At 37.4% G+C, this 23,358-nt stretch overlaps 1 protein-coding gene across 1 annotated transcript in view; it reads left to right on the top strand.

Moving 5' to 3' along the window:
• Positions 1-8,183: 8,183 nt before the first annotated feature.
• COL11A1 (collagen type XI alpha 1 chain) overlaps positions 8,184-23,358 on the top strand; it is a 206,166-nt gene continuing 190,991 nt past the window's right edge. Inside the window, exon 1 of the mRNA XM_049765836.1 lies at positions 8,184-8,299. Coding sequence (XP_049621793.1) covers positions 8,194-8,299 — 106 coding nt within the window. The 5' untranslated portion in view covers positions 8,184-8,193. The remainder of the gene's footprint in view (positions 8,300-23,358) is intronic.

Raw genomic sequence — 23,358 nt, 5'->3', positions numbered from 1 at the left:
ATATCAGTAGTGATCTCTCCTTTTTCATTCCTGATACGAGTTATCAAGTTTCTCTCTCTCTCTTTCTTTGTTAGGATTGCCAGTGGTCTATCAATCTTGTTTATTTTTTCAAAGAACCAACTTTTGCTTTCGTTGATCTTTCGGATTGTTTTTTGAGTTTCCACTTCGTTGATTTCTGCTCTCAGCTTTGTTATTTCCTTCTGTCTTCCTATTCTTGGGTCCTTTTGTTGAGCATTTTCTAGTTCTATTAGCTGTGTCATTAAGCTACTCAGGTAAGCTCCTTCTTCCTTCCTGATGTGTGCTTGCAAAGCTATAAATTTTCCTCTCAGTACTGCTTTTGCTGTGTCCCATAAGTTCTGAGAGTTTGTGTCTTTATTGTCATTTGTTTCCAGGAACCTTTTTATTTCCTCCTTGATTTCATCTCAGACCCACTGGTTATTGAGCATGAGGCTGTTTAACTTCCAGGTGTTAAAGTGTTTCTTCTGAGTCCCTTTGGAGTTCACAAATAATTTCAGAGCCTTGTGGTCAGCGAAGGTAGTCTGCAAAATTTCTATCCTCTTGATTTTATGGAGGTATGTTTTATGTGCCAGCATGTAGTCTATCCTGGAGAATGTCCCATGTACATTGGAGAAGAATGTGTATCCAGGTTTCTGGGGATGGAGTGTCCTATATATATCCACTAGGCCTCTTTCTTCCATTTCTCTTCTCAGGTCTAGTATATTCTTGTTGGGTTTCAGTCTGGTTGACCTGTCCAGTGTTGACAAAGCCGTGTTAAGGTCCCCCACAATTATTGTGTTGTTGTTGATATTGTTTTTCAGATTTGTCAACAGTTGTATTAAATATTTTGCTGGCCCCTCATTCGGTGCATATATGTTTAGGAGAGTGAATTCTTCCTGCTCTACGTACCCCTTGATTAATATAAAATGTCCATCTTTGTCCCTTACAACCTTCCTGAGTAAAAGTTTGCATTATCTGATATTAGTATGGCCACTCCAGCTTTTTTATGGGTGTTGTTTGCTTGGATAACTTTTCTCCAGCCTTTTATTTTGAGTCTATGTTTGTTCTGACTATTCAGGTGCGTTTCTTGTAGGCAGCAGAAGGTTGGATTGAGTTTTTTGATCCATTTAGCCACTCTGTGTCTCTTAACTGGTGCATTTAGTCCATTGACGTTGAGAGAAAGAATTGTCCTGGGATTTAACACCATCTTTATTTCAAAATTTGGTGTGTCTTTTGGGTAGTCTTGTCTTAGATTAGGTCTTTCAGTTTTTCTCTTAAGACTGGTTTTGTGTCTGTGAAGTTTCTGAGCTGTTTTTTGTCTGTGAAACCATGTATTCTTCCATCAAACCGGAAAGTGAGTTTTGCTGGGTATAGTATTCTGGGTGAAGCATTCATTTCATTCAGTCTTGTCAAAATATCCCACCACTGCTTTCTGGCATTGAGTGTTTCTGGTGACAGGTCTGCTGTAAATCTCAGGGAAGCTTGCTTGAACATGATTTCCCCTTTTGATCTTGCTGTTTTCAGAATTCTGTCTCTATCTGTGGGATTTGTCATTGTGACTAGGATGTGTCTTGGGGTGGTTTTTCTGGGGTCTCTTTTGGTTGGTACTCTTCGGGCATGCAGGATTTGATCACATATATTCTTTAGCTCTGGAAGTTTCTCTTTAATGATGTTCTTGACCATTGATTCTTCCTGGAAATTTTCTTCCTGGGTCTCTGGGACTCCAATGATTCTTAAGTTGTTTCTGTTGATCTTATCATAGACTTCTATTTTCGTCTGTTCTCATTCTTTGACTAATTTTTCCATTGTCTGCTCATTTGCTTTAAGTTTTTTGTCCAATCTCTCCTGCCGTATGGAATTGTTATGTATCTCATCTTCCACAGCACCAAGTCTATTCTCAGCTTCTGATACCCTGTCCCAGAGCTTATCCATTTTGTCATTCACTTCGTTTACTGACTTTTTCAGTCCTGTTAGTTGACATGTTATTTCAGTTTGGAGTTTTGTCATTTCTGCCTTCATATTTTCTTGGTTCTTATTAGTGTTCTGTTCAACTCGATCCATGGTTTCTTGGAGTCTGTTGAGCACCTTCCATATTGCTAGTCTAAAGTCCTTATCTGAGAGGTTGATTAGTTGTTCAGTCATTATCTGGTCCTCAGAATTGTCATCTTCATTCTCTATGTCTGATGCTGGCCTGCGTTGTTTCCCCATTGTCACACTTGCATTGTGGGTTTTTCTACGTGTTGTGGTGGTATTCATTGTCTATATGATGTAGGCAGCACACTCCTCTGGCTCCTCCCTTTCTGGATGGGCTGACTTGCCTCTAAGGGAGGGGAGTCCTCCGTGGATGAAGCCTCACACTGGGTCAAATCTTAGGCCCGAGCATGCAACAGAGAAGACAGTCCAGAGAGAAATGTTTGCTTCTGTGATATAGCGCCGTTCTTAGTGTGATTTTTCCTTCTTGTTGCAATGGAGTTCTTTCCTTAGAAAGAGTGCACGGCCGCGTAGCGAAGCGGAGCAGCCGTGCTCCTCTGAGCCTCTTTTTGCCCCACTCGCAAGAGTTTCACGCAAGAGGACAGTAGACAGACATAGACAGGTCACACTCACAGTCTTTCACAGCTGAGCCCCACTGGGCCGGTGTACTTTCGCGGATTTTCCCCGCCTGGTGTCACACACAGGGAGCCGGCTTTTGCCCAGATAGCATTGTTATTTCTTCCCGAATGTAGTTTCTTTGGAGTTAGCTTCCCAGGGCTCTGAGGAGAGCTTCCAGAGTTCAGGAAAGACAGAGAAGGGTAGGACAGGGCTCCCTTCCGGTGCTCAGTTCCTCAGAAGAAGCACAGCCAGGTGGAGATTCTGCAGGTAGAGCAGTCAGCACTCTGCCTGGAAACCCCCACCTGCAGCCATTTCTCACTCACTCACTGGCTCGCTGGGTAGCTTCTGAATGTAGTTTCTTTGGGGTTCGCTTCCCAGGGCTCTGAGGAGAGCTTCCAGAGTTCAGGAAAGACAGAGAAGGGTAGGAGTAATCTTAATTTTGAAAGCATTATTGGTATTATTATATGCATGAAATATTCTAGGTCTACACCTTCCAAAAGTGTACAGGTTTTTACATTTTTGTTCCAATTTCTTCCTCAGCCTCCCATTTTTTTTGTTTTTGGGCCACACCTTGTGGCTCTCAGGGGTAACTCCTGGCTCTGCACTCAGAAATTGCTCCTGGCTTAGAGTACCATGTGGGATGCCAGGGAATCAAATCGTGGTCCTTTCTAGGCTAAACTTTGCAAGAAAAACACCCTATCCCTTGTGCCACTGCTACAGCTCCCCATTTTTAATGAGCTTCCCAGCGAAAATAAGTTCTCAGTTTCTGTTGCTTATGGAATCTGTTTTCCTTCACTATGTTTCTATATATCCCACATAAGTACTATCTTTCTTCTTTGACCATCTCCTTCTGACTAAATTCACTCAGTATTCTCTAGATCTTCTATATGACAGCAAATTGCAGGATTCATCTTTCCTTAAAGCTCAGCAGTATGCCATTGCATTCCAGGTTTGTATTATTCTGAAGTGCTACAATGAACATAAAAGTGAAAATGTCTTTTCTGAGTTGTTTGGGATTTTGGTAAGGATCCTAAGAAGTGAAATTGCTGGGTCATATGGAGACTTAATTATTAACCTTTAGAGAAGTGGCCATACTGTTTTTCACAAAGACTGGACTTCCCCAGTACCAGTAGATAAGGGTTCTTTTTCCCTACATCTATGCCAACACTGGTTGTTTTTGTTCTTTGTGATGTGTGAAAATCACCCTAGAATAAGATTGCCTCTCATTGTCATTTTGATTCACATACTCTGATAAGTGATACAGGAACAGTTTTACTTGTATCAGACTAGAATGCATTCAATTAAAGAGAGTTATCAGAGATAGAAATGGTTATTATTTACTGGTAAAAGGATGAATAGATCAAGATCCTGAAGCTTTTCAACATATATGTGCCACATTGGTTCTGTATAAATTTCTGCTCACAGACCTTACAAGACAATCCTCACAGCTGTTTTCTTTGTTTTGTTCTGATTTTATTTTAGGGCATTTGATGGCTAACCTGAAATTATTCAGGTATACTCCTGCTATACAGTGATCACTCCTGTTGTGTTCAGGCAGCCCTACATAGTGTTATGGATTGAAGCATGGTCAGCCACATGCAAGATCCTGCATGTAAAAGCTAGAAATGTTAGGCTTAATTCATTTTAATTTTATTTTTTGTTTCTTGGTTACACCGAGTGGTTTTCAGGACTTACTTGTGGTTCTGTGCTCAAAGATTACTCCTGGAGGTCTTTTGTTTATATAAGAGATTGAACCTAGGTCAGTCTCATGCAAGGGAAACACCCTGTCTGCTGTACTATATCTCTGATCCTCATTACTTGTTTTTGGTTTTTGGGCCACACCCAGTGATGTTTAGGGATCATCCTGACTATGTGTTCAGAAATTGCTCCTGGCTTGGGGACCATATGGGACACTAGGAGACTGAACCGCTGTCTGTCCTATATCAGCGAGGGCAAGGCAAAAACCCTACCACTTGTGCCACCACTCTGAATCCAATCATTACTTATTTTTATGCACCTACTTACTTCTATTACAGGACCTTAATTATGACTTGGGCTATGCTTAGCTAGGTACTGATTAGTAGAATTCAAACTACAGAATACAGACAGAATGAAATACTAATAATTCTATTCACCACAGACACTGCCTGAAAGTGCTTTTCATCACAGTGAGACCAGAAGATGACTGCATCATTTATCACTTTTTAGAACAGTAAAAGGTCACAGAGTTTTCAGTAAATCTTGAGAGCTACTAAGGACCCAGTTTAGTCAGCACTTATCTATGCTACCACATATGGGAGTTCCAGGAATATATTATTGTCTACATACTTCTCTCTAGCTATTAAATTTAGTAAAAACTTGTTGGAAGTTTATCACTTTTTTTTACTAAAACTTGTATTAATTTCATCATTTACATTTTCATTATGTACATTAATAGCATGCCTATAAATTAAGTTAAAATATACAAAGAATTGGGGCTGGAGAGATAGCATGGAGGTAAGGCATTTACCTTGCATTCAGAAGGTCAGAGATTCAAATCCTAGTATTCCTTATGGTCCCCTGAGCCTGCCAGGAGCGATTTCTGAGCTTAGAGCCAGGAGTAACCCATCTAAGTGCTGCCAAGTGTGGCTCCCCTCCAAAAAAAAACCCAAAAAACTAAAATATACAAAGAATTGACAAAAAAAATATTCAAATATATTTAAAAAACAACTTGTGAAACAAATGCAAAAGTATAGTAGGTAATGCTGTTCTTTTATACAAGGTTGATTGGGGTTCCATCGTTGTCATCATATATGGTACCCTAAGCCTTCTAGGAGCAACACCTAAAAGCAGAGTCAGGAGTAAACACTGAACAAAGGCACATGTGCCCGCACAAAGCAAAGAAAAAACAACAAAGGAAAAAATAAATTGAATATTTATATATATTTTTCCATTTGTAAGAAAATGAAGAAAAATAGAGAAGATAAGCTGTCCTATGTTTACACTGTATCTCAAAATACAATTCATAGTCAAACATAGTTAATTTTATTATAGTAACAACTTGAAGTTATCATTTGAAAAGTTATTTGGTACTCATTTCTTTGCATCCAAGTCAATGGAAACAGAAGACAGAATTACCAATATGAAGTCTTTGTTTTTGTTTCAGTGGTGCTTGCCCAGTATGTAGTATAGTCTTCTCTATAAAGGTAAATTTATTGAATTAAGAAAGATCCTTTGTCACAAAGTGACAGTCATATTAAAAAGGGGTGCTCTTTGATTGCCTTCTTATTGTATCTGTTCTTATACCTTTAAGCTAAACTTTATTCATCCAGACCTCACTCATGACCCTGAACACCTTCCTTTAGTTTCTAAACTACATTAAAGTTTAGTGGAAAAATGTGTCTGAAGAACTTAATTGAAGACTCTAAAGCATCTAATTGTCTTATATATTCAACATAGATCCTGGACGAACTTTTCAATATTGTCAACAGAAAGATGCTTTCATGTATTTAACACATCTCTATTGAGGGTTTGGAGCAATAACACGGCAGGATTTTGTCTTCCAAGGGGCTAACCCAAATCTTGGCATCTCATAAAGTTCCTTGAGGCTGCCAGGGGGTGTTCCCTGAGGGCAAAATCAGGAGTAAACCCCTAAGCATAAACCGGTGTGGCTCCACAATTGAGCAAACAAACAAACAAAACAACAATAACAAAACAAAAACACTACCTCTGTTGAATGCTTTAAATAAGATGACTGCTTTGCAAACTCTTGCAGAAAAAAATTGAGAAAGGTGTTTTCGTGTATTTTAAGAATGAGAGAAAATGTGCAAATGTGGAAAAAACACCCAGAGACTAAATTTCCGCCACTTAAAGATATTGCTTTGTGAATGGGTAAGCAGAAATAATTCAGAAAACTCGCCGCCTTCCCTATTTTCAGTGTGGTGTGACCAGGTTTTCTGCTTCACGTCTGTTTTATGAGGATCCTGGTACTTGGAGATCTGTTGGTTTGCCTTCCTTGAAATTCCCCCTCCCTTCTCAAGGATCAGGACAGAAGCAGCTGGAAAATTCAATTACTCACCCCTTCAGGTCAGCTCCCACACAACTCTTTTTTTCCTATTGCTTCAGAGTACAGATGCGCTTTTTAAGAGTGAAACCTGTGGATGAATCTAAAGCAAGGGGTGGGAAAAAAAAAAAAAGAAAGAATTTCAGGCCTGTCAATTTCAGGTTAATTTCAACGTCAAATCAGAGATGTGGTCCTTAGGCCATCTCTCCATCCTTCTTCATCCCTTTCTTTATAACTCCCCCCTTAAAAAAAATCATGAACTGAGGGGGGAAAATAAAAATGAACGGTACCAGGACCAAACAGCCCTATGAACATTGAGTGGAAATAAAAAATGACCAGACTTAAACACCAAACCCAAAGTCAACAACAACAGAATCCGTACCCAATCTAAAACAAGCTAGACACAGAGGGGAACAGTGACACTAGGACTCCGGGGGGGGGGGGCAAAGCAGGGAGCTAGGGGACGCAGACTGGGAAAAGGGGGTTGAGGGAAACAACCCTGGTGGAGGGAATGGCCCTGATCACTATGGACCTTAAATATGACTGAAAGATTTGTCATTCACTTTTGGTCACAATAAAAATTATTTATAAGAATATCATGCAAAATCACAAACAAACCAAAATCACCAAAAACTTTTTCAGGGCTAGGACCTGCTATAAGAATCAGATTTTTTTTTTTTTTTTTTTTTTGCAAGAGGATAAGGTTACAGCTGCCAGCCCAGAAAGCCAGCAGTGAAGCTGGGCAGCAAGCACACTGGGACTGGGCCCTCCCCCAGCCGCCCGACAGACTCGGGGCTCCCAGACTGGGGTGCAAGAAGACAAGTAGCTGTTTTTTCTATTGAACACAGAAACTCCTTGAAAACTCTGTGGGCTCCGAGGGGGCTCTCCTGCAATTCCTTTCATTCCCAAAGTGCACGCAACGGAGCCAAGCACGCTTCGTTTGGTCGCTCTCTCTCCCTCCCATTCCTTCTGGGGTTTGGAGAGGAGGGATCAGAGGAGAGGGGAGTCAAGGGGTGGTGGGTGGTGGTGGGCTGGGCTTTGCAGGTTGTCCCAGCCACACTGGGCGGGCTCGGGGCTGCCCAGGAGGCGTGTGATTGGGTCTGATCCTGCACTGCCTAGTTGGTTTGCAACCAACGAGGTAAAGGGGGGCTCAGGAGGGAGGAGAGTAGGAGGAGGAGGGGGCTGCCCAGAACCTCCCATCCGGCCCACTGACGGCATGAGACCTTTAGGGGCTCCTAGGGATCTCAGATTTTTGGCTTGAAGACCCTCCTTTGCCTACAGATTCAAACCTGGGCCGCAAGGAGGACGCACCGGAGGGTCCCAGCCAGCCAAGGGGGCCCCAGGAGTGGAAGAGGAGGGGGCTTGAAACAGGAAGGAAGCAAAGCATCCCTTTGGAAAGAAAAAGCAATTTGCCTTTTTTTCTTCTTTTTCCACCTCTTCTTCCTCCTCTATGGCTGAATAGTAGCAGCAGAGACCCCCTACTCCTAATCCCCCCAACACTAAGAAGTTTGCAATAGCAATTCCCTGGATTGAGGTGCCCACTTTGGAGTTTTGGGGGCTCTGAGATGGAGCGGTGGTCCTCGAGGTGGAAGACGAAAAGGTGGCTCTGGGATTTCACCATCACGACCTTCGTGTGGATGAGCCTCTTCCAGATCCGAGAGGTTAGAGGAGGTAAAGTATATTTTAAAAATCAAAATAATTGCATTTTGGGACATGGATTTGGGAGGAGGGGGTTGTCTTTAGTTTTGGCTCATTCTGTGCCCTTCCTCCTCCTCCTCCTACTTTCCACTCCCCCCACACCCTTCCCAAATTCTCTTTAAATAAAATCCAGATTGTAGCTGCCACTGGGTTGGAAGAGAAGATGAGCTACTGAGTAGGAGATGGGTGGAGGCTGGATAGTAATGAGACAGAAGGTAGCAGGGGACTTGGGGGGCAACAAAGCTGTCAGGCACTGAGCCTGCTTAAATACCCTCTTCTAGGGTCTATGAAAAGAGGGGATAAAATCTGCACCAAAGGCAGTTATCCCCAGCTTTTTGTTTGGGGACTCAGCCCCTAGATCTTTTTTTGCACACAAGTCTTCTGATGTGTCCAGACTAACTTCTGAAAGTACTTTTTTTTTCTTTTAAAGGTGAACTGAGGAGAAAATATAGAGAGGGTATAAAATGAACCTTGATAAAGTGCTTTGTTTAGAACAAAGTGAGAATCGGTTTTACTTTTAAGGATTTTAAGAGAAGGCTGGAAAAAAGGGAGAGTATCTAGAAGACCAAACAGTGTGTATGTGTGTGTGTGTGGGGGGGGGGGGGGTTGGGAAGAAATTTAAGGAGAAGGGATATTGGCAGGTTTTAAGGAAAGGGTTAAAGAAGGGAAGAGTCCACTGCCCTTTATTTTAGTCCTTTCCTCTCCACTCTGGCCTGTTCCCTCATCTCCTTCTTCTTTCAGGTTGAATGTGAGGTTCTCTTCAAGAATGATGAAACTTGTCCAGCAAATGGGGTGGGGGCAGAGGAACTGGGATTGGAAGGGAAGGGGAGGGGAGAGGGGGTGGAATAGGATGGGGTGGGGTGGGAGGAGAGAGGTAAGGAAAAGTTCCTACGTGGCACCACCAAATATTCCCTGACCACATCTTGTGGGAAGACAGTAGCTCTGTCAGTACCCAAAGGAGGGAGAGCGACTTCTCTTTTTCCCCTCCCTTCTGCTGTTTCTTCCCACCCTTTTCCCCTCCCTTTCCCCCTAAAAGGCATCCATCTGGCTGGAGTGGTCCGTTAGGTGCTGTAGACACTGCTGGAGAGGTGAAGCCCTTGGAGCTAAGCTAACCCACCCCGCTGAGAATAGAAAAGCAGGTTTTGCCAGGGGCAGAGAAAAGTGGGGAGCAGAAAAGGAGAGTGTAGAGCATTGGCAGAGGGAAATGAAATTGTCAACCCCCAAAGCTCTAGCTTTAGCAGAAACCTGAGTCTGGCCTCCGGTAGATGCCAAGATCAGAGTTTTCCCTTCTGGGATTTAGCACTCCTGGAGGCTGCCCTCTGGAAGCCAGTTCTGTTTCTTCCCCCTGCTTTAGTGGTGTTCCTTTTACTGAGCTGGATCAGTGACTAGTGATGGAGTTATTTCTTCTCAGTGTGACTTTTACTGGTACAGGAATGAATGCCTCATTAGGACCATCTTGGTATTTTGTGGTGTACTGATGCTAAGGACATTCATTGATTCATTTCTATATGTTCCCGGAGAAGAAACTGAGACTTTGAGACTGGCATCCATCTAAAGTTTGCATTTTTATCTGTGGTACCTGGTTACCATCTGGATTGGTCCATACCATCACAATTCTTCTGCCCTCTGCTGGCTTTTTTTATTATTTGAATTTCAAGCATCTGCCTTAGCAAAAGAAGTCTCATAAAACCTTTTTCAGATCACTCTTAAAACAGTGAGACTGAGAAAGAACATATAAACCATGTCTTTTTCAGTTTGTTACATAAATATGGAAAAAAGTGTCTTAACAGCATTTATTTTTTTAAAAAAATATTAGAAAGGAACACCTTTAATGGAAATGGATAATATTTGAATTTAGAAGACTATTGAAGGTATTCAAGGATTATTCCACTAAAGATATTTATGGTTTTTAAATTTTTTTTTAATATTGACTGTTTTTAATAGCTTTAAGGATATCAGGGATAGCAAAATTTCAGACTTTTAATGTAAGCTCTCTACTTTTCCATCTATCTTTTTTCCTACAAACACTTTTAAACAAACATTTCACTGCCACATCAATTACACGCTGAGTGGAAAAACCTTCTCGCTTTTTGGAAAACTGAATAATTCACCAAATGGAAAAATCGTAGTTATTTTTCATTTCTGCTTTAGTTTCTGATGAACAGTCTTGAAAAAGGTATAATTTCTTAAACATTCATATTGTAGAGTTGGTATTTATCCAAGTTTCTAGGTGTGCCTTTTCCCTACTGGGAGCCTGTGCATTTACTTAAATTCACTCTACTAGACATTTGCTACTAATAAACTTTAAAAGGAAATTACTCTTACTAATGCCTAGAAGAAAAACAGTGGCCCTAATTATTATAAGGGAAAAAAACTTATTTCTCATACTAGCCTTTAGATTTTTCAATCAGATCACTATTGAAGGGGATTTTTATTTTAGTTATAAAGTAAAATTATTATATACTAACAATATTCATCATTTATTAACTTTACCGAGTTACAGTGACTTGGATTCTTTTGCTGACCCCCAAAATAAAAAACCCATAATTTCTCAATTAAAAATAGTAAAGCTTAAAAGGGTCCTAATACATTAAGATTATGAAGAAAATTGACATTAGTGTTGAACCACCTAATCTTATAGGGAAAAGTTCTTAGAATGAGTGAGTTAAAAACAAACTTAGAATCTCATGGAGTCATAAAAAAAACAAACTTTATGAACCTGACTTTAAAAATTACTTATATTTTAGTAATTAATGTAAATGTTTTGGATCAAGAATATATAGATTTATTTCTATGCCAGCTCATTTCTTACTATCTAGGGATTTTACCTAGAATTTATAATGATGACATTGTGATTGTGATACGATATGTGGTTTTCAGAGTTTTAAAGACTAAGCTAAAGTGCAGTAGAAAAAAACTATATAGTTACATAATTTTTACTAATTAAAATGCTATTCATATTTTGTCATGGAAGCTATTCTATCTCTTGCTAAAACATGTTTTTTATTTTTTCGAGAAACTTTCAAAGCTTGTCAGCATTTGGTGGCACTACTTAATAGAGTGTTGTTTTGAGTGCCCGGGATCAGCAGGTGAAATGGTACGTAGGCCACTAGAATATATCTATTCTTAATATACAAGGAGACACAGGTTTTTTCTTTAGATACCAAATAGAAATTGGTTAAAGATCAAATATGCTTCTGATAAGAAGACAGTATTTTCCAAGATAATGGTTTCCATGAGTTTTTAAAAAAACTAAATATATATTTATGAAAAACAACTCCTTGTCCATTTGCTATAGATAATATAAGTTTAAGTAAGTCATATGCACCCATTCAGCTATTATAAACATGCTTCCTTAGCTGTCTATTACTTTTAAAATTAAATTAATTCATAATTTAATGTGATGTTTTGATTTTTCAGGTTTTATATTTGCCACTATTGTGCAAAAAAAAATGGGAATACATCTATCAATTAGTAAAGTTCCCTGAAAATGCGGAAAAGCAAAGATGAGCTTTTTGGTTAAAGTTTATTCTAAAAAGTGCTTCTTTTTTTGGTGTGTGTGTGTGTGTGTGTGTGTGTGTGTGTGTGTTTGGGTCACACCCGGCAGCGCTCAGGGGTTACTCCTGGCTCTATGCTCAGAAATTGCTCCTGGCAGGCTCAGGGGACCATATGGGATGCCAGGATTTGAACAACTGACTTTCTGCATGCAAAGCAAATGCCTTACCTCCATCCTATCTCTCCTGCCCCAATAGTGCTTCCGTTTTTGCTACTAATGAGGAAAGTAATGCATAAATGTTAGTAGATTAATTTGTAACATAAAATCATAAAAATTTATTCAAAGTTTTATGATGCATGTTTTAGGGTGAACATAGTAGTGTTAAGTTTATTTTAATATAATAGTTATTAATAATTTAAAATTATATGAATTATATGAATATTTAAACCATATTAAATATATGTGTGCTGATGTTTAGATTAGTGAGAAGATGGGTAAGTGAAAAATGCCTAAATCAAAGAAAATGAGTAAGAAGTAGATATAAAATTAGCATTTTTTAGGGCCCGGAGAGATTGCATGGAGGTAAGGCATTTGCCTTTCATGCAGAAGGTCGGTGGTTCGAATACTGGCATCCCATGTGGTCCTCTGAGCCTGCCAGGAGCAATTTCTGAGCATAGAGCCAGGTGTGATTTCTGAGCGCTGCCAGGTGTGACCCCCTCCCAAAAAATTAGCATTTTTAAAATCCACAATTTTGTAAGTTTGAAGAAGGATAATCTTATTATATTATCAATATGCCTAATAATATTAGTGCATAACATATTTATAAATATAGAATGTTTAATAGTACTTATAATATAACTGCAGACCTTTGTTGTTAGGTTAAGAAAATTGTTTTTTAAAAATTCTATATAACTGTCAGTAAAGAACACATTCTATATAACTGTCAGTAAAAGAACACATTTTTTATTTTTAGGAAACAAAACAATAGATTTATTTAGAGTTAGGTACATAATGTCAAATGTGCTTTCCTGTTAAGCTTAGGTTGATTAGTTGAATATAATATGCAATTATACAATTTTTACTAGTAAGTTGTTTAACATTCCATGTTTTTCCAAAACTGTGGTCAGCTCTGAAAAAATAAACACATATCAGTGCACTTTCTAATGAAAGTTCTTGTGGATTGCCAAAGCTTCTGAAAAATATGTCACCTCTGAAAATAAGTTGACAACCAAATTTTAAGGAAATACTGTTTATGAACTACTATAATATTGACAGTGTTGCCAGTGACTATAAAGGATTTTATATATACATGTAGAATGTTGAAGAAGGAAACAACTTCCTTCTCTAGCTTTATTTCTAGAAGTCTTCATAAACTAGTATTATTAAAGAAAGTTGAGGTCTCATGTCTTTAGGGGAAGCAACATAACTCCTCAGGGATTTAAAGAAGATATTGAGAAATCTATTCTTATTATACATGATATACTCCTAACAGTTTAGAGAAACATAGACTTTTATGAAAACAGAACTATTCTGCATCATTTTATAGCTACTTTAATGATTTATGTTTAGATGTTAAAAGCCAGAATTCTAATATATTCGAAATCCTTTTTTTTTGTTTCTACACTACTTTTGGAAAAATAATAAGAGCATTTGGTGTAGTCATTAGGAATTCAAGGCAACTTCAGAGTGGAACCTAGACCTGATCTGCATTTTAGCATTTCAGCTTTTACTCAACCACTTCCCTCCTTTAATACTGGAGAAATGTGACCTGGCCTGAGAGTGGTGAGAGTTAACCAATTTTTTTTTCTCCTTTTACCACTAAAGTTTTATCCTATGCGAAGAAGAAAAGAAAGGTATAGGTTAGATGTTACTAAATAAATAAAAAAAAATAAAACCAACATGTTAGTGTTTTTTAAATGTTGTCAATTAAAAATCAACATTAAATACCATTTTCAGAGTAGCTTTATTATTCTAATTTCTCTAAATGTGGACTCCACTAGATTCTTGAAGTTTAATTCAAAACCCAAGTTCTAAATTTTATGGAGAACTGTCTTCTACATTATAGTGTACCCAGTGCATCTTAATTTCTTTTCAAAATCACAGTATGACTTCATATTTATAGGTAATTGGTTTCTTTTTCTCTTTCATTCATGCTTCAGAAAGTATCATAACTAATATTTGTTCAGAGAGCAAGTGAAAGTCAATTTTTAAGTGATTTAGTGAGTAAAATCTATTTATCAGTTGCAGTCTTTGGCCTAGTCCTGACTTGGCTAGTGATTCTTTAGACATTGGCTGATCACCAGACCTACTGTTATCAGGTAAAATAAACTCTTTGCTTGCTGCGCATGGAATTAGAGACAGTGCTATTAATTTAGGAGAAAGAGCTCAGAGAAAAGAAAGGTTATCATATTTCAGAGTAAAAGACCTGCTTAAATACGACTTGACAAATGAGAACTAAAACAAACCTGTGTAAAAGTGCTTTAGCACAATCAACTTTTGCAATCCTCTCAAACCTTCTCTCTCTTTTTTTTCCTTAAAAAGCATTTCTTTCTTATTTTAACCAAATATAATTGCTCTCGAATGGCCATGTACTGTACAGACAAATGAAGTTCCCTATTCATAGAACTTAGCGCATAGAGTGTCAGTGGAAGCTTCCTTCCTCTGTCTGACTGGTCAACTCACATCCGGGCTGAAATGAAGGAACCTTAAACTTTCTTTACTAGGTAGTTGGCTTGCCTCCCTTATTCAGTTTCACCTACACCTTCCTGAAAGGGTGGTTGCCAAGAAAGGACAGTAATGGCAGCTCTTGACAAAGCTAATAACAAACTCTAGTGAGTTATTTTTACTTGGGGCTCTTAGCTCTGTATAGAAAGAAGAGCAATAGGCATTAGAGAAGTGTTTCCTTTGGCTTTTCTCTGCAGATAAGATTCTAATATTGGAGAGCAACTTACTTCTTCACTGTCACTTGGCTTAGTATGCTGTGGCATGGGATTAAGGAGATTTGAGACATCGGTGATGGGAATGTTGCACTGGTGAAGGGGGGTGTTCTTTACATGACTGAAACCCAACTACAATCATATTTGTAATCAAGGTGTTTAAATAAAGATATTAATTTAAAAAATAAAGAATATGGCCTTGCTCAGTAATCATGTTCAGAACAACTTTCTAAAATCAGACTCCACTCCTATTTTCCTATAACTTCAGTCCCATTCCATGAACCTGTTGTCTATATGTTCCTTTATCTTTGAGCACACTATTCTCTTGCATCCTCTGCAATTTTGCCACATTCTCATTCATCTATCATATGCCTTATCCTATCTCAGGACTTGGTTCCTATTCTCAGGCGTAGATACTTGTACGAACTAACACAGAATACATGCTTCTTATGTACACATTTCTATTTAAGAACTATTCATATAGAATTTCATTGCTTTCTGATATTTTTGTGAGAGTGAACAAATATGAAATATTCATTTTTCCTGATGAGAAAATTGAAAAAGGCCTTTAATCCCTGTGGTTATATAGGAGTGATGGATTCAGAATTTGAATCCAAAACATCTCACTTCAGAGCTCTTGGTTTTCATTCTTGTATTTGCTGTTTTTCCTAATGCTACTATAGAGCTTGCTGTTTTTAATATGACACTTTGGGGCCTAATATTAATGCACAAATAATAGAGTTGCACCACTGTAAACATCAACATATTGCATGAGTAGCTCAAATGTCAGAATGTCACATGGAGAAATATACAAGATATTTTTCTCTTTCAAATAGCTTTAAACCCTCATTGTAATTCAAAGGAGGAAGTTGCGTTTTTTGGACAATCCTAAACCCTGATTACAATGGGGGGGAACCAAAGGGAAGTTGCTGGAAGTCATCAAATGTTAATGTGATTATTTTAAGGGGACGATGACAGCTTTATCTCTTGTCTGTTTTTAAGGTTCAGATTATGGTTGGCTTCCTCTCAGTAAACAGCAAAGACACTTTCAGATTGTTCTGAACTGTTGTACTCAAGGTTCATTTAAAGGAATAAAATGTCTTTTTTGAGAGAGTAGACATGTGGGATAGTGTGTTAATAATTTATCTTATAAAAGTGCCAGACGATTACTAAAAGTTGTTGGAATGTACTCAGGAGGTACGATTGGAATTGAAAAATGTAGTTTGATAAAGATAATTCACTAACCATTAATTATTTAATATTCCAGGAGTTGTTGAGGTGTAATAACTGTAATTTAGGTTTTTTTTAAGTTACCAGTAACCAGCATAGGGCAGAATATATAGTAGTTTCTATTTGGGAACTACTATTAATTACCATTTTCTCCAGAAAACAATAATAAAGTTGTTATATAGTTAACTTGGAGTGGTACAAAATGAGTTTCTCACATCGTGTTAGTGATAGTCACAATCCCTTTCCTTCTTCTATACTCATTCTCTTAAAATAAATTAATTTGGTTATATCTGAAAGTTGAAGTGTTGAGATTTTTCACTTGCATTTTTCATCTGAAGTATTTGACAAGTTCTTTCAAATGATTTGTTTAATATTTAATGATTCTGACTCAACATATTAACTCTAAATCTTTAGTTTTCTTCAAAATAGTAATTCTAGAAATTAGCACACCCTATGAAGTGGAATTTTGCTTTGAGAGAAGTATAAATCAGAATTTTAAAGTCTTATGAGTGGATGAATGGGAAAGATTAATCCAAGAATTATATCAATCAAGTAAAGTAATCATTGGAGGTATCCCTTTTATATATTATTTTGACCTATCATTGACTCAGTTTTTTCATTAATTGTATTGACTGAGTTTTATTAATAACTATTTAAAAGATTAGCCCATTGCATATGTTCCTTATCATTCTCTAAGTAAACTTATTTTTCTTCATGTTAGAAAATATTTATATGTTCATTTTAAGTTATATTATTTATGAATGCCACCTTGAATCAATATGTATATAATATTCAAGTGCTTAGTAATCTTTTTTTTTTTTTTTTTTTTGGTTTTTGGGCCACACCCGGTGATGCTCAGGGGTTACTCCTGGCTATGTGCTCAGAAGTCGCTCCTGGCTTGGGGGACCATATGGGACACCGGGGGATCGAACCGCGGTCCATCCTAGGCTAGCACAGGCAAGGCAGGCACCTTACCTCATGCGCCACAGCCCGGCCCCATAATCTTAATAGACAATGATTGTAGTTTTTTTTGAAAAGTCATTTTTAATGTATTATACTATATTTGTAATCATTGATACATAATTATTCTAATATTACTAGGGCAGAAACTTGCAGAACAGTACCTGTTATAGAGTAGACATTTATTTACGTATTTATTTATTTATGTATTTATTTCCTTATGTTTGAGCCACACCAGGCTGCGTTCAGGGGTTACTCCTGGCTCTGTTCTCAGAAATCACTCCTGGCAGGCTCAGGAGACCATATAGGATGCTGAGGATCAAATTGGGTCCATGCAGGGACAGCAGCATGCAAGGCAAACACCCTTCTACTGTGCTATCACTCTCAACCCTAGAGTAGATATTTAATAAATCTATTGAAACAAGTAAAAGTGTTTATGAAATTCTAATGAATCAGTGATCTGACAGAAGAAGATGATATAAGTTACATATATAAATTTTTGAGTGTCTACAGAAATTTATTGGTTGAAATACTGCTGATCTTTTGGTGATATATTCAAAATATTTGAATGTTTATTCCTGCAAACAGGCTGTCATGTTGTGTTGATTACTCTCCAATTAAGCATTTTATCAGTGTTTTTGCTTTAAATCAGATATATAAATAAAATTTTCTCCTCTAGAAATAACTGTCTTAAATCAAGATGACTGAAGTAGTTGACCTTTTATAACATATTATACCACACTGTAGTGACCCTGAATTTGTGTATTTCTCACAAAATAACCTATTGCTAAAATAAAAGAAAGGATATGTTATATGTAAGGATTAGATTGTTTATATGGAGGGTTATAACAGGCAATTAAGTATTTGATTAATAAGTGAATTTTTTATTAATGCCAAGAGGACTAGGATACTCATTCCTCTTTCAGTATTGGGTACATTTTAGTAATTGCTGATATAGTGGTAATTAGCACTGCCATAATATAATGTAATTATCATTTTAAAAGGTTGTAATGATTAAGTACTTAATTTTTTTTTAATTTTTATTTTGATCATAGTAGCTTACATATTGTTGACAATAATATTTTAGGTACATATTTACATAAAATCAGGGGGGATTCCCATCACCAAATTGTCCTCCCTACACCTCCGTTTCTGTCCTACCTCCCATTTCCTTTTCCCTCACCCCAGGGCGGCTAGAATATGTGGTCCCCTCTGTATCCAACCCACTACTTAGTAGTCTTGCACCTGTTTGGTCTTTATGCCTCCCTTATTTCCCCCTCTAACTGGAGGCAGGACTAGCTAGTTCAAGTTGCGTGATTTTGTTTGAAAAAGAGAAAAGTGATAAACTGGGGTAAGAGTCTAATACCCCGAAAATGGGCGGAGTCCTTCTAAAGGCTCTTATCATCAATTTGGGAGATGGAGAAAAAGAAGGTGAAACACTCCACTAGTACCAAAAGAAGTATCAAATATCCAGTGAGGGCTCCAGCTATATCGATAAGCACCTCAAAGAACAGACAAAACAAACAAACCAACAAAAACAAAAACAAAAACAGACAAACAAAAATCACGCCATGGTCTTGAATTGAGAAACATGGCATAGCACATAACGAAAGAGAAGAAAGGAAGAGAGAAAAAAAAGTAAGTATAATTGGGGACAACACTTTCAATAATCGCACCCAAACAGAGAAATCGACCAAAATAGATAGGTAAATCAAAAATAATAATAATAACAATAATAAATAAAGGTAATATATATATTTATATAAAAATAACCAAGGTTTTGTGCTTTTTTGTATTTGTTTTTTTCCCTCCTGCCCTGGCACAGTAAATATTGGGGTCATTCGAAAAGGAATTCACTTGGCCTAAGTGATATGGGGTTTCTCCTTCCTTGGAGCATACTGTCATGGGATCAACTCTAGACTTTGTTCAGGATCCCGGTCCTTTACTTTCCCGGTGGTGTTTTTTTTTTTTTTTTTTTTTTTTTTGGTGTGTGGAAGACTTCTGCTCTGTGTTTAGAGGTCTCAGTATCTGCACAGATCCTGAGGTGGGACTTATGATGAAGTCAGTCTTTGTGGTTCTAGAGGTTCTGTTACCTCAGTGTCATTTTTTTTTAATATAATTTTTATTTTGATCATAGTGGCTTACATATTGTTGACAATAATATTTTAGGTACATATTTACATAAAATCAGGGGGGATTCCCATCCCCAAATTGTCCTCCCTACTCCCCCGTTTCTGTCTTACCTCCCATTTCCTCTTCCCTCACCCCCAGGGCGGCTAGAATATGTGGTCCCCTCTGTCTCTAACCAACTACTTAGTAGTCTTGCATCAGTTTGGTCTTGATGCCTCCCTTATTTCCCCCTCTAAGTAGGGGCAGGGGTAGCTAGTTCAAGTTGCGTGGTTTTGCCTGAAAAAGAGAAAATAAATAAACCGGGGTAAGAGTTTAATACCCCGAAAATGGGCAGAATCCTTCTAGAGGTTCTCATCATCGATTTGGGAAATGAAGGAGTGTCATTTTAATCCATCTTCTGTGGTTGATGATCTTGGTCTTTGCACTGAACCTAGGGTGGCACCTAGGATAGCGTCTTTCTTTGTGCTTCCAAAAGCCCCATTCCATTACCATTGTCTCTGCCAGACCTTTGGGACTGGGGATCATGATTATTGTGCAGGTCATATTTCAAACCCTAAACTAGGGCTCTTTTATTGGTCCCAAGATGTATACAGTCTGGTCGTGGTTCTAGCAGCCAGTCATCTGCAAATCCCGATCTTGGTTTTTGGACCTACCAAAGGGTGCCAAGACTTCTGGTTTTGTCTTGTCGTTAGTTGGTAAGGTAGGCTAATCTGCTCTAAGGTCAAGATGTTCGCATTTTCCTCGTTGTCAGGATATCATGTTAGAGCTGGGCCTTGTTGTTGGTCCCGACGTATCAAGGCTGTCCCGGATGGAGTTTGTTTCCTGCAGCTGTTGTGAAGAGCTGTGCCGTTTCTGTGTCGGGGATCAAGGGTTCAAGGCTGGATGAATGGTATCTGTCTCCTGCAAGAAAAGACAGCCAACTCCCCTGTGGACTCATGCTGCGAGGCCCTCCCTACCAACTCCCCCTAACGGGGACTGTTCCTTGAAACCGGGCCTAGGTCCAAAAGTATCCCCAACGCAAGAACTCTTCCAAGACCTCCCTGCTGCAAATTTTTACCAATCTGAAGAAGGTCAGGGGGTGGGTTAGGAAGATGCCTGGGAACCCACACACCACAAGAAAAACCCAGAAGACAATGGGAAAAACTGTACATCCAACATAGGCATAAAACCTGTAATACACCACCTCTTTACCTGCTCTCCCCCAAATGTAAGGTAGTCCTCTGCACCACTTTGGTCCCTTAAAAACTTCGCTAACCCATTTTATCTTTTTTTTTTTTTAATTTATTTATTTATCTTTTTTAACTGATTGTCCTACATATATATTTGTGAGCACATACATTTTTAATTCCCTTTTTTTTTCTTTTCTTTTTTCTCTCCTCGTTTTTGGGTATGTGACCTCTTTCGGTTATCCCATCAGTCCACCCACAAATACACAGACATTATAATGTAGCACCACTTCCCCCTGCAAAGGCACACTAAGTAAAGGGGAAATCTTACATATAAAAAAAAAAGAGCTCCTATCTACTAGAGATAGGAACTCATAGTTGTTTACAATATGGGGATATCTCCTGCCTTGAAAATATGTCATGTGGAATCAACTTAGACCTCAAGTACTTAATTTTTTAGCAAGCTTTATGAACACACAAATTTGTTGTCTGTGTCTAGTATACTGTGCTTTATACCTCTAGTGTTTATAAACTGTTTCTTGAAGTTTTGTATTCTAAAGCACAAAAATCTACCTAATTCCTCTAATTCTATTTCAAATGGCTCTGCAATTGGACTGATTTATGCAGATAAATTGATTATAATATGGAAATTGCTTTCTTTTAACTCTACAATATAAAAAATCTAAACAAAGATAGTAGCATCTTTAGTAATAAAATGTTTTATTGAAATAAATGTCATCTCATTATCCTTATATTTCAATTGGCCTTTTTATTTGTAAATCAGACAACAACAAATGTTATTTTTCAAATATCACTTTTTCAACTGGTGTTCATTTTTTCCCTCACTGAACTCAGGCTTTTGATATCTATTCTTTCAACTTTCAGTTATAGAAACTTATGACATGTTTGCAATTGAAGCTCTTTAATAACAGGATTAAGTGACTTTTTATTTTGGTACATAATGATTCAGGTATTCTATTTGATTCCAAATATAGTATGACAATCTTTATTTTTGTGGAATAGTGTGCTACTAGGGCAATACTAGACAAGGGAATGGGAAAAACTTGCTTAACTCCAGATTTCATGCATATATTTTCTGCACATTATGAACTCATTTGACTAAATAAAATGTACAGAGATGTGGCTAAACTTATAGTATAGGTGGTAGAGAACTTGCTTTGCTTGCAGATGACCTGGTTTTGATCCCTGGCATCCCATATGTTTCTTTAAACCTGCCAGGAGTGATTTCTGAATACAGAGCCAGGAGTAAGCCCTAAGAATATCTGGGCCTGGCTCTCAAACAAAACAAAACAAAAATACAGTGTTGTTTCTAAATTGAAATAATGGAGAGTTCTTTGAATTTAATTTTTCTGCTCTGTCCTTTTTATTTGCCACCTTCAAATCTTCTGACAATAGAGAACTAGGGCCATGGTGCATATATTTTTTACATAACCAACCTACTATAAAATCAGCTAACATTCTCAATTATAATTAGTACATTTAAGTCACACTTGATATAGAGTTGTAACCATCAAACTTAAAGATTAAGTGAATAGTCTTCCTAATTCTGAGTTTATATCACACAGAGAAGTGTGCATGAAATAAAAACATTTATATAACAGAAAATAGAATATAATTTCTAATCTATATGTATTGGATTATTGCTGTTACTTATCAGATTATACCTTTTTATACTATAAATTGTAAACCCTTATTCTTTGCTTCTAAGGACTAATATATTAAACCAAAAACTTGGGCCAGGATAATAATTTTGCAGGTAGGGTAAAAGCTTTACATGCAGCTGACCCAGCTTCCTCTCCTTGCACCTTATAGAGTTCCTTGAGTCCCATCAGTTGTAATACCTGATCACAGAGCCAGAAATGAGTCTTGAGTACCACAGGCTATGGCACAAATTTTTCCCCAAATAAAACCAATACTCAATTTTGAGTAGTTCAGAGAACAACAATAAACAACTTACAATAAGCATTATTTAAGTCATCATTATATATGTAAAAAAGTTATGTAAAATAACAATGTAAACACCTATTTTTATAGTTTTAAATAATAGTAATGGATTATTAACTTCCCCAATTTTACTTCTAACCCTGTTATTTTCCCTAACTCTGGGCCCTAAGTGTTTATCTGCCTATTAAACCATTTCTAATGGTATTTATAATCCATTAAAAAACATAGCATGCCCCTTATTAAATTTGAAAGCTTTCCTCCTGAAACCTATAGATTATACTCTTCTAGGTAATACATTTAATTTTGGCATCAAAATTATGGATTCAGATTTGCCTGCTTTACTCTTATACTCCCATCAATCTATCAGCAACATTGATCTTCTGTGTCATCAAAGTATTTTTGGAATATAATATTAAATTCTAAGCAAATGATAAAAAATATTGACACATTTTTTCTAAATCTTTCATTCTGACTACCTGTATAATACTTTATTTATTTTTGCTGAATAATTATTTGGAAGGGAAGGTCATATTGAAAGCAGAATACTTAATACTGTGTGATATTCAGTAGTTCACATTTCATTGGAAACTGAAGAGTAGAGGAACATTATGATTTAACTAATGTTTCAGACATCCATGTCTGCCCTGAACAAATTGTATAGGGACACTGGATTATAATTAGAATCTCACAAGTAAAAAAATGTGTCAGTATTTATACATTGCTCTTATTTTAAATATTTTAAAATACATTTCTGGACCAGAGTAATAACACAGTGGCAGGGCCTTTGCCTTGCACTCAGCTGACCCAGGAAGTACCTTGGTTCCATCCCCTGTGCCCTATATGATCCTCCAAGCCAGGAGTTATTTCTGAGCACATAGCCAGGTGTAACCCCTGAGTATTTCCAGCTTTGGCCCCAAAACCAAAACCAAAACAAAACAAAAGTACATTTATTTTTCCTAATCAGTGATAAATCTAGAATTTTACTCAGTCGTTAAATGAGTCATAATTAGAATGAAAGTGGGATAAGTGCACAATCAATTTTGGTCATAGTCATGTTTCTTTAATTAGTTTTGCTTTAGATTATTTTATTGTATATTTAAATATTTTATATTTTTCTGACCTTCCCAATTTGAATTTTATCATGTAATT

Source organism: Suncus etruscus, chromosome 19, assembly GCF_024139225.1.
Source record: "Suncus etruscus isolate mSunEtr1 chromosome 19, mSunEtr1.pri.cur, whole genome shotgun sequence".
In the NCBI taxonomy this organism is placed as follows: domain Eukaryota; kingdom Metazoa; phylum Chordata; class Mammalia; order Eulipotyphla; family Soricidae; genus Suncus; species Suncus etruscus.
The sequence above is the reverse complement of the archived record's forward strand: the minus strand, read 5'-3'. Positions and strand labels throughout refer to the sequence as shown.